This window comes from Macadamia integrifolia, chromosome 5, assembly GCF_013358625.1.
Source record: "Macadamia integrifolia cultivar HAES 741 chromosome 5, SCU_Mint_v3, whole genome shotgun sequence".
Classification (NCBI taxonomy): domain Eukaryota; kingdom Viridiplantae; phylum Streptophyta; class Magnoliopsida; order Proteales; family Proteaceae; genus Macadamia; species Macadamia integrifolia.
Window position 1 is genome coordinate 22,949,762 of NC_056561.1, and position 14,475 is coordinate 22,964,236.

The following is a 14,475-nucleotide window of genomic DNA, read 5'->3' on the forward strand; positions in this document are numbered from 1 at the left end:
TTACAAAAGGGCACAAATATAAAATTTTGGAGGAATTAAGATATTATTGAAATTAGGAATAATATAAGGTCTTAAGTGTAAAATACAAAACTTATCATCTTCCAAACTTTTTCAACTTATAAGTAACAACGGGGACCGAAACGCCTCAAAATTTGATAAAAGGGCTCTCGTGCTCTCCTCTCCTCTATGCCAAACGGCCCAAGAGGCAGCGTCAGCCACTCGACCGCCGGATGGAGGGGCGGCGACGACATTCAGGTAAGCCTTGCAGCTTCCTTGTTCTTCTGCTTCACCTTCTCCCAGTTTTTCTTGTTCAGCATCTTCGTCCAATGTTATTTTTCTCATCTCCTTGCAAAGGTCTCCCTTCTTTATTTTATCCATCGTTGTCCAGTTTCTCTTTCTTTTGTTATCTCTCACCCACAGAGCCGTATCCGTTTTAGATGATGAGTACCTGAATCGTATCCCGCACCCGTATATTTGTCCGGTGTCGTCACGTGTACTTGGGAGGGGGGGGGGAGTGAACGACCTAAGCAACATAGCGTCCGTCTTTGATTTCATTAATTTCAATCTTATTTAAGGTATTGTGATATGTAATGCTCTTATGGAAGGGTTTGAATCTTTTACAGATGATGAGGACGATTATGAAGAGGCTGGTGGAGGGAACCGGCTTTTGGGATTTATGTTTGGAAACGTTGATGACTCAGGCGATCTTGATGTTGATTACCTTGATGAGGCAAATCTCTTTCTCCTTTAGCTCCTTGTCCTTGTACAGTCCAAGCATAATGGAGTATACTTTGTTTCTTTGTATTTAGAGAACCAATGATCGACATAGGTTATGGAAATTGAAATATTACTGGATTTGGTCAAGAGTGATGTGTAAAATTCTATTTGTCCATTGGGAATGCATTCTTCTATGTATACAGTAGAGCGTAATTGGAACTGATGTTGGCATTACTTGTTAATCACCTTAATTTATTTTCTAGGACTGGTTTTTATGTAAAGTGAGGTGTTGGACTGTGTATTGATTTTCTCTATCTTTGAGAAATTTGATTGAATACAGTTAAATGCTGTGCATTGATGAAATAATTGCTGGATTCTTAATTATCTACAAGCCTGTTTAACTTTATTGGTTTTGATTTTGAAATTTAGACAGAAAGCATGAAAATAATTATTGTAATGGGAATCAGAAAAGATTGGTTATCCACTCCAACCATTGCTACAAATCTAATGAAAGATGGTTCGTTCTTAAATCCATAGTAAATGTATCGGCTGATTTTCTTTTGATTTAACACAACAAATGACAAGCTTTCAATGAAGAATATGTTTCTAGTTGACCTCTTAACGTTTCATCCTTCTGTGAAATATAGCTGTCTGGAACTCACATAGACTATAAATAGAACATTAACTCAGTAGCTGGCTGTACTGATCAAAACCTTCTTCAGCTGGATCCGACTAGCAACAGCAAAGCTCTAGGACAGATATGAAACAGCAGAATTTACCGGTCAGTCCAGTTATCTGTTTCTCAAATGGAATACCAGAACTGGAAGCTCGAAGTTGGAGAAACAGCTAGTTGGTGTAATCGTGTGTAGAATGACGTCTTCAACCTCTACAACACGAAGAAATGTGATGCAGATTAATTACCAAAATAGGCTTGTTTTATTAGTGATGCGGATCCCGGTTCCCAAAATCAGGGATTGGATCGCTTAGGGCCCACAAGAATGACTAAAAATCTCAAATTTAATGGTTGAAGGGTATTCTTGTAATTTCAGAAACAAGTAGGGCTTAGAAATAATTATATGGCAGCTGGGTAGTTCTAGAACTAAAAAACTTTAATATGAGGGCTTATTCTGAATTTTTAAAGAAAGGAGAGTATAACCTGAAATCAATTGAGCCAGGGGTTTTTATGTAAAATTAAAAACTTATCTTCTTCTTCTCCACGATAAGCTGAAACCAGTGGTAAGAAAAGAGAGATGGCGGTGATGAGAACTCTCTCCCTGCACCTCGATTCAGCCCCAAACCTTGGGCGAAGCTTGGATCCTCTATTGCCCTTTGATTCCCACTGAAAGACACTTCGAAACACCAAGCAAAGAAGAACAGTTCCTCTGCAAATCAGATATGGGCGGTAGTTCTAAATAACTTGAGTTGCAGGTTTTGTGGCTCACAGCAGGAAGTATTTTCAGGGCTGAGATTCAAAGTTTAAGGTCGCCCTTCCTTGGTGAACTAATTCCCAAAAATTGCTGAAGAAAGAAGATGAGATGAAGGAGAGCTATCGACTTCTATGGGTCACCAGCGTCCTCTCAAAACAGGGCAGCAAGGGTCATTGTGATACCCTTCTACAATGACAGTGAAGAAGAAACCAACGATTGATGGAGGAAAGGGGAAGACGAGAGATTTCAGTGGGGATAATAAAGAGAAAATTTCAGAGAGGGAAGAAAGGGGAAATCGGCAGCCATGGTTCTCATACCAAAACTCTTAATCAAATTTCTATTCTTCAAATCTCAAAACTGAAATTTCTCCATGAGTACATGTCCAATATAAAGGTAAAAACAAACAATTAATGGAAACTACTTAAAAGGAAACTTTTCTAAAATTAGAAGCTAGCTAATTTAAAAAGAAAATTATTTATAAAACAAAAGAAAATCAAATCAAAAAGATTTTTTTTTTCTAAATCCATCATGCATCTGCATCAGCTCTCTCGGTCTTAAAAGAACTCGACTCCGTCGAGTTAGGTCGTGCTCCCAAGGTACCCTTGTAAGTTGAGCACGTATCTTGAAGCAGAAGATGGGAACATAACACCAAGAGGAGGGAGAGTAGGCTGACGTGTCACTGGAGCTGGAGTCAGTCGACGACGTGGCATGTCTGATAATGCATGTGGCCTCATTAAGTACATACGACCTTCTTGCTTCACCTTGATGGTGTTCCGTGCGCCATCATAGAGAATGCCTGCATGTCGCTGCCAAGGTCGCCCTAGAAGAATGTCGCAATGTGCCAATGGGGTGACCAAGCAAGTCACATGGTACTGTAGTGGCCCAAACTGTAAGTGTACTCGAACAACTGCAGTGGCCTCTTCTCGAGCTGTGGGTTCAAAACCTCGAACGTGAATCTTTTTGAAAAGCTGCTTCTGTGGAAGGTTGTGTGCCCGAACAAATTCAGCAGATATGAAGTTTGCTTCTGCCCCAGTATCAACAACTGCATGAACATCAGTATGGTCGGAGCCGTGCAGGAGAGTACCCTTCTGTCTGAAGAGAGGAGCCTTATCAACTAGTTTATTCGAAAATGATGAAAGGCTAGCTGAATGAGCTTCTACATCCTTATCTTCATCATCAACAATATCATCGTCCTCAAGGGGATAAGGATATAAATGAGATTCATCTTCACTCCTCTGTCGGCTGTTTCTCTGCTACGTTCACAGAACGAGTCCTGTTGGGACACTTGTTAGAATAGTGACCCTTCTCACCACAACTATGGCATATGATATTCTTCACCCCAACACTATCCTTGTTGAACTCTGACATTTTTTCTTCAACTCTGCGAGCTTCAGGCTTATTTTCCTCCATACGTGGTGGAGGTCTATAAACTGAAGAAGTCTTGAGCATACCCTTCCAATAAATGGACTTCTCTTCAGCTGTCTTCGCATGAGCTGCTGCCACATCAACAGACCTGAAGTCAGTGTTAGCCAACTCAAGTCGAATTTCAGTACTTAACCCACTGATATATCGCATCACCCGTTGCTGGTCTGTCTCTTGAAGTCGACACCTTGATGACAGTTTGTGGAATTCAAGGGTGTAGGAATCCACATCTTTGTTCCCTTGTTGCAAGTTAAGTAATTTATGGAACATTACATTTTCATAATTAAGAGGAACAAATTTTTCAATCAGGATCTGCTTCATGACCTCCCAATTGGTAACGGGTCCAAGTCTTCTGACAAACCTTGCATGGATTACATCATCCCACCATGAACATGCATACCCAATAAACTTGGTGATGATGAGTTCACACTTCTTCACGTCTGGAAGAGACTTATACGCAAAAATTCTCTCCACTTTGGTAAGCCAGTTAAGAAATTCCTCAGGTCCCTTTTCACCACTGAACTCAAGAACCTCAACTTTGATGCCATAATCTCTGTCAGAAAATTGCCGGGTAACATTCTGGGGAACAACTGGATCAAGTTGCTGCCTCTGAGGTGTGTCTTCGATCCGTAAAGTGTTGAGCTGAGGAGGTAATGTAGAGGATCCTTCTTCAGCTCGCTTGTCGGACCTCTTCATAAAGGCAATCATCTCTTCCATAAACTTGTCAAACTTGGCTTCAGTCCTCTCAAGCCTAGCATCAGTATTCTGTTGGTTCTCGGCTAACTCACGATACAATTTGTGCAACTCAGCATTGGTGATGTGACTTGCCATGGTTAGAAAATTGTAGGAAAATTTGCTCTGATACCACTTGATGCGGATCCGGGTTCCCAAAATCAGGGATTGGATCGCTTAGGGCCCACAAGAATGACTAAAAATCTCAAATTTAATGGTTGAAGGGTATTCTTGTAATTTCAGAAACAAGCAGGGCCTTAGAAATAATTATATGGCAGCTGGGTAGTTCTAGAACTAAAAAACTTTATTATGAGGGCTTATTCTGAATTTTTAAAGAAAGGGGAGTATAACCTGAAATAAAGTCCAGCCAGGGGTTTTTATGTAAAATCAAAAACTTATCTTCTTCTCCACGATAAGCTGAAACCAGTGGTAAGAAAAGAGAGATGGCGGAGATGAGAACTCTCTCCTTGCACCTCGATTCAGCCCCAAACCTTGGGCGAAGCTTGGATCCTCTATTGCCCTTTGATTCCCACCGAAAGACACTTCGAAACACCAAGCAAAGAAGAACAGTTCCTCTGCAAATCAGATTTGGGCGGTAGTTCTAAATAACTTGAGTTGCAGGTTTTGTGGCTCACAGCAGGAAGTATTTTCAGGGCTGAGATTCAAAGTTTAAGGTCGCCCTTCCTTGTTGAACTAATTCGCAAAAGTTGCTGAAGAAAGAAGATGAGATGAAGGAGAGCTATCAACTTCTATGGGTCACCAGCGTCCTCTCAAAACAGGGCAGCAAGGGTCATTGTGATACCCTTCTACAATAGCAGTGAAGAAGAAACCAGCGATTGATGGAGGAAAGGGGAAGACGAGAGATTTCAGTGGGGATAATAAAGAGAAAATTTCAGAGAGGGAAGAAAGGGGAAATCGGCAGCCATGGTTCTCATACTAAAACTCTTAATCAAATCTCTATTCTTCAAATCTTAAAACTGAAATTTCTCCATGAGTACATGTCCAATATAAAGGTAAAAACAAACAATTAATGGAAACTACTTAAAAGGAAACTTTTCTAAAATTAGAAGCTAGCTAATTTAAAATGAAAATTATTTATAAAACAAAAGAAAATCAAATCAAAAAGAATTTTTTTTTTTTTTCTAAATCCATCGTGCATCTGCATCAATTAGGAATAAGCCTAGGGTTGGGTTCCATACATGTTGGGTCTTTGATCCCATGTATTTTGAGTGTAATAGACCACTTTTATGGGTCTAAAAGGGGGCTCTAAGATTGAGTACGGGATTACTAGTTAGTTTCCATTTTCATTAGTTTCCTTTTTAGTTGGGCTTGATTTGAGTTATATTTGTTTCCTTAGGAGTCAAGTTATTAATTGAGTCAAGTCATTTGTAGTTAGTTTCCTTTTTCAACTAGTTTCTAATTTCAGTTAGTTTCTAATTTCAGTTTTTAGTAATTATTGTATTAGGAGAATATTTGGTTTCCTTTTTGAGGAACCTTCTATTTTATAATTCTCTCCCCCTTTAGCATTATAAATAAAGAAGAGGAGGCTCTTAAAAGCCTAGAATGATTTTGATAAAAAAATAATGGTTGTTGCTGTTGTCTTCTTCATGAAGAGTTGTCATGTGTTTGATCAAGGCTGAAGGAATTGGTGTTTGATCCAATTGACTCTTTGCGGTGTGAAGCCCAAGAGGTTCCTTTCAAGTGTTTTATTCTTCTTCTTATTGTTACTATTCTTCTTCAGCCATCTCAGGTAAGTGATATGATCTTCTTTAATTTCTGATCTGAGAATTTTTCCAGAAATTCCCTAAGCATCGATCATCCTTACTGGACTATTTAGCCATCTGATTGGTCTCCAATTTGGATCGAATACTACCCTTGCTGGAAGGAGGGTTCGATCCAAATCTTAGGCCCATCGGACCAGGGGTTTGTCTGATTTGAGGTTTTCTACACTTCTGGCCGACTGTGTTTCTGCCCAGATTTCGGATATGGTTTGACTTACCTGTTCCTGTGGCATTTGTTTCTGATTGTGGCTTATTAAATACTCTATACTTGCTGCTGGTTAGTCCATTTTTTTGGTATAATCTCTGATTTCAGAAACTCCAGATTCTGGTTTGAAAATTCTGATTTACAAGGGCTGTTCGACTTTTAGTTCTGGACTGTTGTTTGCTGCCTAATTTTGGGTGATTATTGGTTGTTCTTTGGTTTAAAAGTTCCTGCAGTTTTGAGTCTAGTTTGGTTTGTCAAATCTAGTCTACATTAAAATGAGGTTGTCCGTCAACCAACTAAGATGGAAACCCTTTCCTACCATAAAATCCTATATACCACACTGGATTTTCACTTTTTTATAGGCCTTGCTTTGTTCTGAACCTACTTTAACTTGTCTAGGTTCCTTTTTGAATCAAAACAAGGTTCTACTGACTTAGACAATCTCCTTATAGAAAATCATGGATTGGGGCTTTTAGGCTACCCTCGTGCCTATTGACTTAAATAGCTCAGAGACCCAAAACACTCGGCTGAATAGAGAATTCTTTGTTCAATATATATTTGCTTTTTGATTGAATAATCATATTCTTTATGGAGCGGGGAATCACCATGCCCGGCCTAGTTCTGGTTTTGAAGCAGCATGTTCTTTTATAACCGCCGTGTCTTGACAGATCCATGTAGCTGACCCCATTTAGTTATGTTCCTTTATAACCGCCATGTGGCAGGTCAGATGAGGCTGAAAATTTGTAGGCGATGGACCCCACAACCCCCTGCTCACATGTCAGATCTAGACTAATCTGAGTTTGCCAAAATTGAAATCTTTGGAGCTACCAAGAATGTTCGCGGAACTACAGTAAGGATGCATGGACATAGGAGGGTATTCCTTCAAATGAGAGGATTATATTGAATTTCAGATTTGTGTCATGCTCTACAAATCCTGCTGTCAGATTTGCCATTCACTCTTCCACATGGCAAAAGGTGTGCTCATATGGAAAACAACATCAGGCATGAAGAAACCTTTTTCCCATTCATTGGAGAAATAATTGTAATGTCTGCACACAATGTTAGAAGACCTTTTTGGACTGAAGTTTGCTGCTTCCAAGCACGTCGTTGGACCATTGTATGGCAACCCAAATGGTGTTGGACCATTGTTGTTTGCCTCCAAGCACACGAAGACGCAATATTTTATAGTGGTTCGGTCCTATTGGTCTATGTCCACTTCCAACGGCTACTCGCTCCAGGATTTCACTCCACAGATTGGCTTCCCGAGGTGCCAATAAACCTTTACAGGGTGTTTCCTGGGCTCACAATTAAACCCTTACAAAGTTGTTTATTGGGGTCACATCTTAAACCCGTATGGAGTTGTTTTCTAGGATCACAAATTTAAACCTTACAAAGTTGTTTTCTGGGGTCACAACTTTACCCAATCCTTTCTCAGAGGAACAATTCCTCACACTCACTTTACAAGTGTTGTTAATTGAGTCTTTTGACTCAACATGCAATAACTCTAAATAGGAAAATAAGCAAATTAAAGCATAAGAAAATAAACCTTTTGATAGGGCAGATATACAATGAAAAATTCCCCTCTAGAAAGGCCTTTTGATTCTCAATTTAGGTGTAGATGAATTGCATCCAACCTCTTTGGGTATTTTCTCAAAATACTTAACTATGTTTGTTAATTAAGATATGATGAAGTTTCAATTCAGTTCATTATCATTCAATAAAAAAAGGAACACCTTTTTATAGACCCATAGTCCAACGTTTATGTTTCTAGCTGTTAGACTCTTCCACAGTTGACAGGCTAAAGATCCATTACAACATATATTTTTTTGCAAATTTGATCTTGCAGTCGACCTCAGTTTCTTCCTCAAGGTCGATGCCTATATTTCTATCCGTTTTTTGGGTATAACTTCCTGCGGGTGACTTGACCAACTTGCCTAGTGATTAAGGATATTCTAGGACACCTTGGCTTGTCCAAACATATAGTCAACTAGTCTAAGCATAGTTGTCAAGGCGTTGCAGTGACACCTAGGCGTCCATGCACCTTTATCGTCTAGGTGGGCGCCTTGGACACCTTGATCACCTTGGTGGTTTCGCCTTGCATCTAGGCCACCTCCAATGCCTTGGTTGCCTAGACACCGTGACAACTATGGTAATGAGGTATAAGGTCAAGTCTTGGTCATGTTCCACATAGGAAGTGTGAGGATTCCAACCATTGGTTTAGTTTAGGTAAGGTTTCAAGTTTCAACCAGTTGTACAGTTTGGGCAAGATTCAACTCTTGGTCCATTTTAGGTAAGATTTCATGTTGGTGTTGTTTAGGCAAGGTTTTAACCCTTGGTCAAGTTTAGGCAAGTTTTAGCCATTTGTCAAATTTAGGCAAGACTAGTGGAGGAGTCGCATTACGACTTAGGGTTTCAAAATAAATAAAAAGAAGTACGAACATTAAAATCTAAGAACCTATTCTTCAAACAATGTTGCCGTTGCACTTGGTGAAGAAGTTGACACTTGGATAGCTCATCACTTGGGCTCATATGATGATCTCCATACGAATCTTTCAATTTGTTGCTTTTGGAGATTTATGATGATGCTCATGGTTCAATGACCATCTGGCTTGCTTGGCTTCTCGAAGTCTTGATACTTGAGAGGAATTAATCGGAATGACGCTTACTCGTCATGATCCTTTGAAGGACATCCTGCAAATTAAACACACCTAAGACCTAGCTTTTGTATTACTCAGTGAACATGTTAAAATCACCAAAACAATACAAGACCCCTTAATTTGCATGCCATATAGTTTTGATCAATGTCGAACTTGACATGGGTTGCTGAAATTTTGGCCGAAATTTTGGACGATGCCCATTGTTGACCCATGGCAGAAGCCCCATACAACTTTAAATTGAAACTAGAAGGCCCACAGTGCTGTCTTCGCCGTCTTCTTTCTTATGAATTACCCTATTCTGGTCACCAGTTATTTTAAGTCACTTCTAACTGTATGAGCCCACCAAATTTGGTTCTCCTTATTCATCCTGCAACATATAGGTCATAGCGTAATCATCAAATGTGTCTTCAGATTTTTATAGGATCATAAACTTTGAAACCCAAATCTTGAAGAACTGATTCGTTGTACATCGTCTTAATGGTTGTGTTCCCTATGGTCATGCATTCTTTCTTACCTTTCCAGAAGTACTTTTAGGTGCCTTTGAATCTGAAACAATGTAAACTAAAAGCAATTTTCTAGATGATTGCATAAGTTGCCGAAAACTCCAATGGTAGATATAAATATATAATATAAAGAAGCGATTTACGCATGGGAAATTTGGTTTTATGCCTAGGAGATCCACGACAGAAGCGATTTACCTTCTTAAGAGGCTTATGAAAAAATCTAGAACATACGTGAGGGATCTTCGTATGGTTTTCATTGATCTAGAAAATGCCTACGACATAGTCCCTAGAGATTCAATTGGCATGTATTAGAGATGAAAAGGGTGCCAAGTTAATACGTTCATATAATTAAAGGCATGTATGGGGATGTGTTGACTAATGTGAGATATGTGGGAAGTTAAGATGATGAGTTCCCAATTACAATTGGGTTACATCAAGAGTCCGCATTGAGCACTTACCTATTTACACTTATCATGGATAATTTAACCAGGAATATTCAATGAGAGATCCTGTGGTGTATGCTTTTTGCGGATAATATTGTTCTTGTTGGTGAAACAGTGGTAGAGATTAATGATAAGTTGGAGTTATGGAGATGTACATTGGAATCGAGAGGTCTTAAGATAAATAGAACGAAGACGGAGTATATGATGTGTAACTTTAATTGATTGAGGATTGATAGCAAAGGGGTGAAAATTGATGGGAGGGAGATCTCGCAAAATGACTATTTTAGATATCTAGGCTCTACCTTAGATAAGGAAGGTGAGATTGATGATGATGTTTCCCACAAAATTTAAGCAAGGTGGATGAAGAGGAGAGGGGCATTTGGAGTGCTATGTGATCGTCGTATTCCTTAAAAGCTTAAGGGAAAATTCTACAGGACAGTCGTAAGACCAACTATGATGTATGGTGCGGAATGTTGGGCAGTCAAGAAGCGTAATATTGATAAGTTGAGTGCGGCAGAAATGAGGATGTTGAGATGGATGTGCGGCAAAACTTTGAGAGATAAGAGTGAGGAATGACCAAGTTAGAGATGATTTGGGTGTTGCCCCGATTTAGGATAAACTCAGCGATTACGATGGTTTGGATATGTCCAAAGGAGGCCTTTGCATGCCCTAGTACGGAGGAATGACTAGATTCAGATGGATGGTGCTAAAAAGGCTAGGGGTAGACCAAAAATGACCATTGGTGAGTTGGTAAGGAGAGACATGCAAAAGATAGGTCTTCACCCTAGTATGGCATCTAACAGAGCTGCCTGGAGGGCAAAGATCCGGGTTGCTGATTGTTCGTAAGTGGGATGTCCTAGAGTTTTTTGTTTGTTTGTTTGTTTTTTATTTTATTTTTTAACTCGGATCCATGTAGTCGACCCCATTTAGTTGGGATAAGGCTGAGCTGTGTTGTGTATAAAGAAGTGTCATGATTTGATAAATCAATTTCCAAGCAGTCTTATATTCCCTTGCCCACTTTCTTTCTTTCTTTCTTTTTTATTTTTCTTTTTTTTAATAAATAAGTGAGCTTAATATACCCTTACAAGAAATCAAGAATCTTGCTCATTTCATATTCCACCTAAGTAAACAAGGGTTTTTCAAAAGAGTTAATCCCCCCAAAAACTAATCTCTTCAAGCAAATCTGTGGCCTGTATGTTTTGTGATGTATTTGCTCCTTGGTATGATGTAGAACTGATGAACACTAGGTAAAGCAGCTAGTTTATGTGACTGATGCAATTAATCTAGAAGCAGGTCCCGTAGCTCAGTTGGTTAGAGCATTGGTCTTATGAGCCGAAGGTCGCGGGTTCGAACCCCGCCGGGACCATTCGGCTCATCATTACTTAAAAGATTTATGAAATACTATTCAAGTGATCTTCGATTCATGTTCTTTCCCTAATAAGAGGACATTAATCGACCTTCAGAGTTTTCAAATAAAGGAGAAATAAAACAGTTGTTATTCTACTTGTGCTTATTTATTAATATCAAAATTCGAAGTGCATGTTGGAGGTTGTGCAGGTAACAAGAGGAGTTGGTCTGTGTGTGCTATCACACACAAGCTAGATTTTGAAAAGTCGAGGAAAAGAATGTTGATATTAGTTTTGTTTACTTCACCTCTTTCCTGTGTAATCATATTGAGCACTTTAGTCTTTTATGTAAACCATTTTTCACTCAATTATGGGAAGCAGGAGTATTTTTGATGGTACTGGTTGACTAATGTGATAGTACTTATCTTAAAGTAATTTGAAAGCTAAGCATCTCTAATGAGAACTTTTTAAATAGAAGAACATGACGGAGTTAGTGGTTAGTGATGAAAATTGAAATAAAAATTTTACCAACTGTGAAATTATATAACCAAAAACTTTTTGGTGCGAAAGGCAGCTCAAGGAAATGAAAATGAGTTACAGCACATGGAAAGAAAAGGAAAGAAATTTATGTTCAGCCGAATCAGCCCATCCTGTTATATTGGGTTTTCTACATAATGGGATCATGCAATTTCTTCCACCCCCCCTCCCCTCAAATTCCTGCTGTTATCCATTAAAAAGGAAGGGGTGTTTTACAATGTTAAAATTGCATCCAATAAATAAAGCATGGGCAAAATTTTGTGAACTCTGCATTGCCTTACTTTGAACTTATTTTGCCACATCTTTTTCCCTAGGGGTCTGGGATTAAAATGAGTATATCATTACCGAATGTCTGCATTATCTCACTGTGAAGTGTTTTCAGTAGGAAGAAAACTGTTTCAAACACAGTTTATGGCATGTAAACTGAGAAAACTGTTTCAAACACAGTTTATGGCATGTAAACTGATCCATCTTACATTCATCTATGTGCTGAGGGTTTCCTGGAAGCTATAACAATTGCCTTAACATGTTTTAATTTACCTCAGCCATTTTAATAATGGAGGTGTCTATAACAATAAAAGAAGGTTGGAATGCTGAAAAACATGGATTGAAGAGTTGGTTGGGGCCATTTATGGGACTAGTTGGAGGAAACTTTTCCTAGTTGCATTTGATGACAATGTGTTATGACATGGGCTTGTTTTGTTGGATCCACAATATTCTGAAATATCAATTGGTTGTTTAAACTGATGCTATAAATTCAATGTTTTCTACGCAGGACGCAAAGGAGCATCTTGCTGCACTCGCTGACAAACTGGGTCCATCATTGACAGATATTGATGTATGGACTATGGAGATCTCTAATTTTTGTACATAATAGAAAGTATTAGGGTAGACTATTTTAGGGTGACACATGAAGTGGTAACTTGGTAATTCATGCTCTTTCTTACCCTGTACTAATGAAGATGTTTCACTTGTAGCTGTCATCGAGATCTCCTCAAACACCCACAGATGCCTCTGAGAAAGGTGATCTTATGTCCAGAAAGAATTATCTCATTTTTGTCATTATTTGTTCTCTTGTTTTCTGACACTTATGCTTTTGGTCAATGTTTCATGCTTAGCTGAGTAATATGATTGATCCATTAGTTCCTATATGGGTGGTGTTTTTGCAATGTTACATTGGATTCTATTTGGAGAAAAGGGTTGCGATTTCTAACTCTCGGATGCTGTGAGAGATACTGTTGCATTTTCTGAGGAAGGACAACTCAATCAAATGAGATTGAATGAAAATTCTGTGTCTATAAACTTCATTTCATTCATGAATGCGACTGAAATTATTGCTTATCTACTTATCCAAGAAAAGAAATATGATACTAACTTATCAATTATGCATTTTTGTTGTGAGAAGCCTTAGCCCTTAGGAAGCTTTTGTATGGAAATCACTGTGATGGCTTTCAAATTTATTTATTTATTTTTTGTCATGGTTGCTTGTGTAATTATATGTGATCGATCAAAGTTGAATTTGATGTGATTTTGGAAAGCTGTGTATGAAATGACAATATATTACAACATAGCCTTGATTTGATGGTTGATATGATTCCGCATATGAATGCTTGGAAATGTTGAAGACATATGGACACTTGGATACATTGTAGAATTACGTTATTGAGCAAATCCGAAATGATAAACCATAAGAAAAAGACCTTGGAGGACAGGCAGGGATACTTTAAAGTATGCATGGTTTGGGCTGATTGAATGAGAGATATAAGCGAGGTTCAGAGTTAATGTGGGTTTGGGTGATAAAGATGGATAGATTCAATGTAGAAGGATGACAGCCTCTTTGAAATCTATGCCTAGGTTCAAATCTGGCTAAATCATTCTGACGCATGTAACATGCTGATTCGGAGCAGCTGTTAGGCTCTTCCCCTCCCCCCTATTTGTTTGCACATGCGTAATGTGCCAATGATGCTTAGACTACTTCTCAGGATAATATGATCTGTTTCACTAACTCTTAGCATTTGTGAATCCTATGCCAGTAGAGGTCACCTGTAAAACCTATGATTCTATACTCGTTTCTTAGCAGTTTTTTAAACAGAATTACTCTACCTCATGGTTATCTTTTTGATGCATGCGTCATATGCTTGACTAAATTAATTTTGTCACTCCGCTGTCAGATTATGATGAGAAGGCTGAAGATGCTGTTGACTATGAAGATATTGATGAACAGTATGAAGGGCCTGAGATTGAGGCGACCACTGAAGAAGACCATTTGTTCTCAAAGGAGTATCTCTCTGTTGAAGTTTCACTGTCTACTTTGGAGAATAAAGCTTCTGTGTTTGATGACGAAAATTATGACGAGGATGAGGATCTTGAGAAAGAAAATGCTACATCATCAGATCACAATTCTGAAGCCCTAATAACTTCAGGTAATACCAAATGATTTGACTGTCATTTTGATGGTAACTATGAATAATTTCATTGTTGTCAATATTTTATTGGTCTATGCTGACATGAGTTTTATATTCCATCTGGCAAGATAATATTCCCCTAGCACATACAACTTAGTTTTTTACTGGATCTGATATCAATAAATGGTTCACATTGGTTCAACAATGGTATCTACATGCTTCATGCCTGAACCACCTGCACATTTTAAGCCTATTAAGTAAATTTTTGTGCTGCATTATCCTATTTCTTCCTTACTCCCC

The 14,475-nt window shown here is 38.6% G+C and overlaps 1 protein-coding gene and 1 non-coding gene across 2 annotated transcripts in view; both read left to right on the forward strand.

Annotated features, from left to right (window-relative positions):
- Nucleotides 1-160: 160 nt before the first annotated feature.
- Nucleotides 161-14,475, forward strand: part of LOC122077816 (transcription initiation factor TFIID subunit 1) — a 60,759-nt gene continuing 46,444 nt past the window's right edge. Inside the window, exons 1-5 of the mRNA XM_042643712.1 lie at nucleotides 161-255; nucleotides 624-730; nucleotides 12,546-12,608; nucleotides 12,748-12,793; nucleotides 13,942-14,193. Coding sequence (XP_042499646.1) covers nucleotides 231-255; nucleotides 624-730; nucleotides 12,546-12,608; nucleotides 12,748-12,793; nucleotides 13,942-14,193 — 493 coding nt within the window. The 5' untranslated portion in view covers nucleotides 161-230. The remainder of the gene's footprint in view (nucleotides 256-623; nucleotides 731-12,545; nucleotides 12,609-12,747; nucleotides 12,794-13,941; nucleotides 14,194-14,475) is intronic.
- Nucleotides 11,180-11,253, forward strand: TRNAI-UAU. The gene has a single exon. It is a non-coding gene; the product is annotated as a tRNA-Ile (tRNA).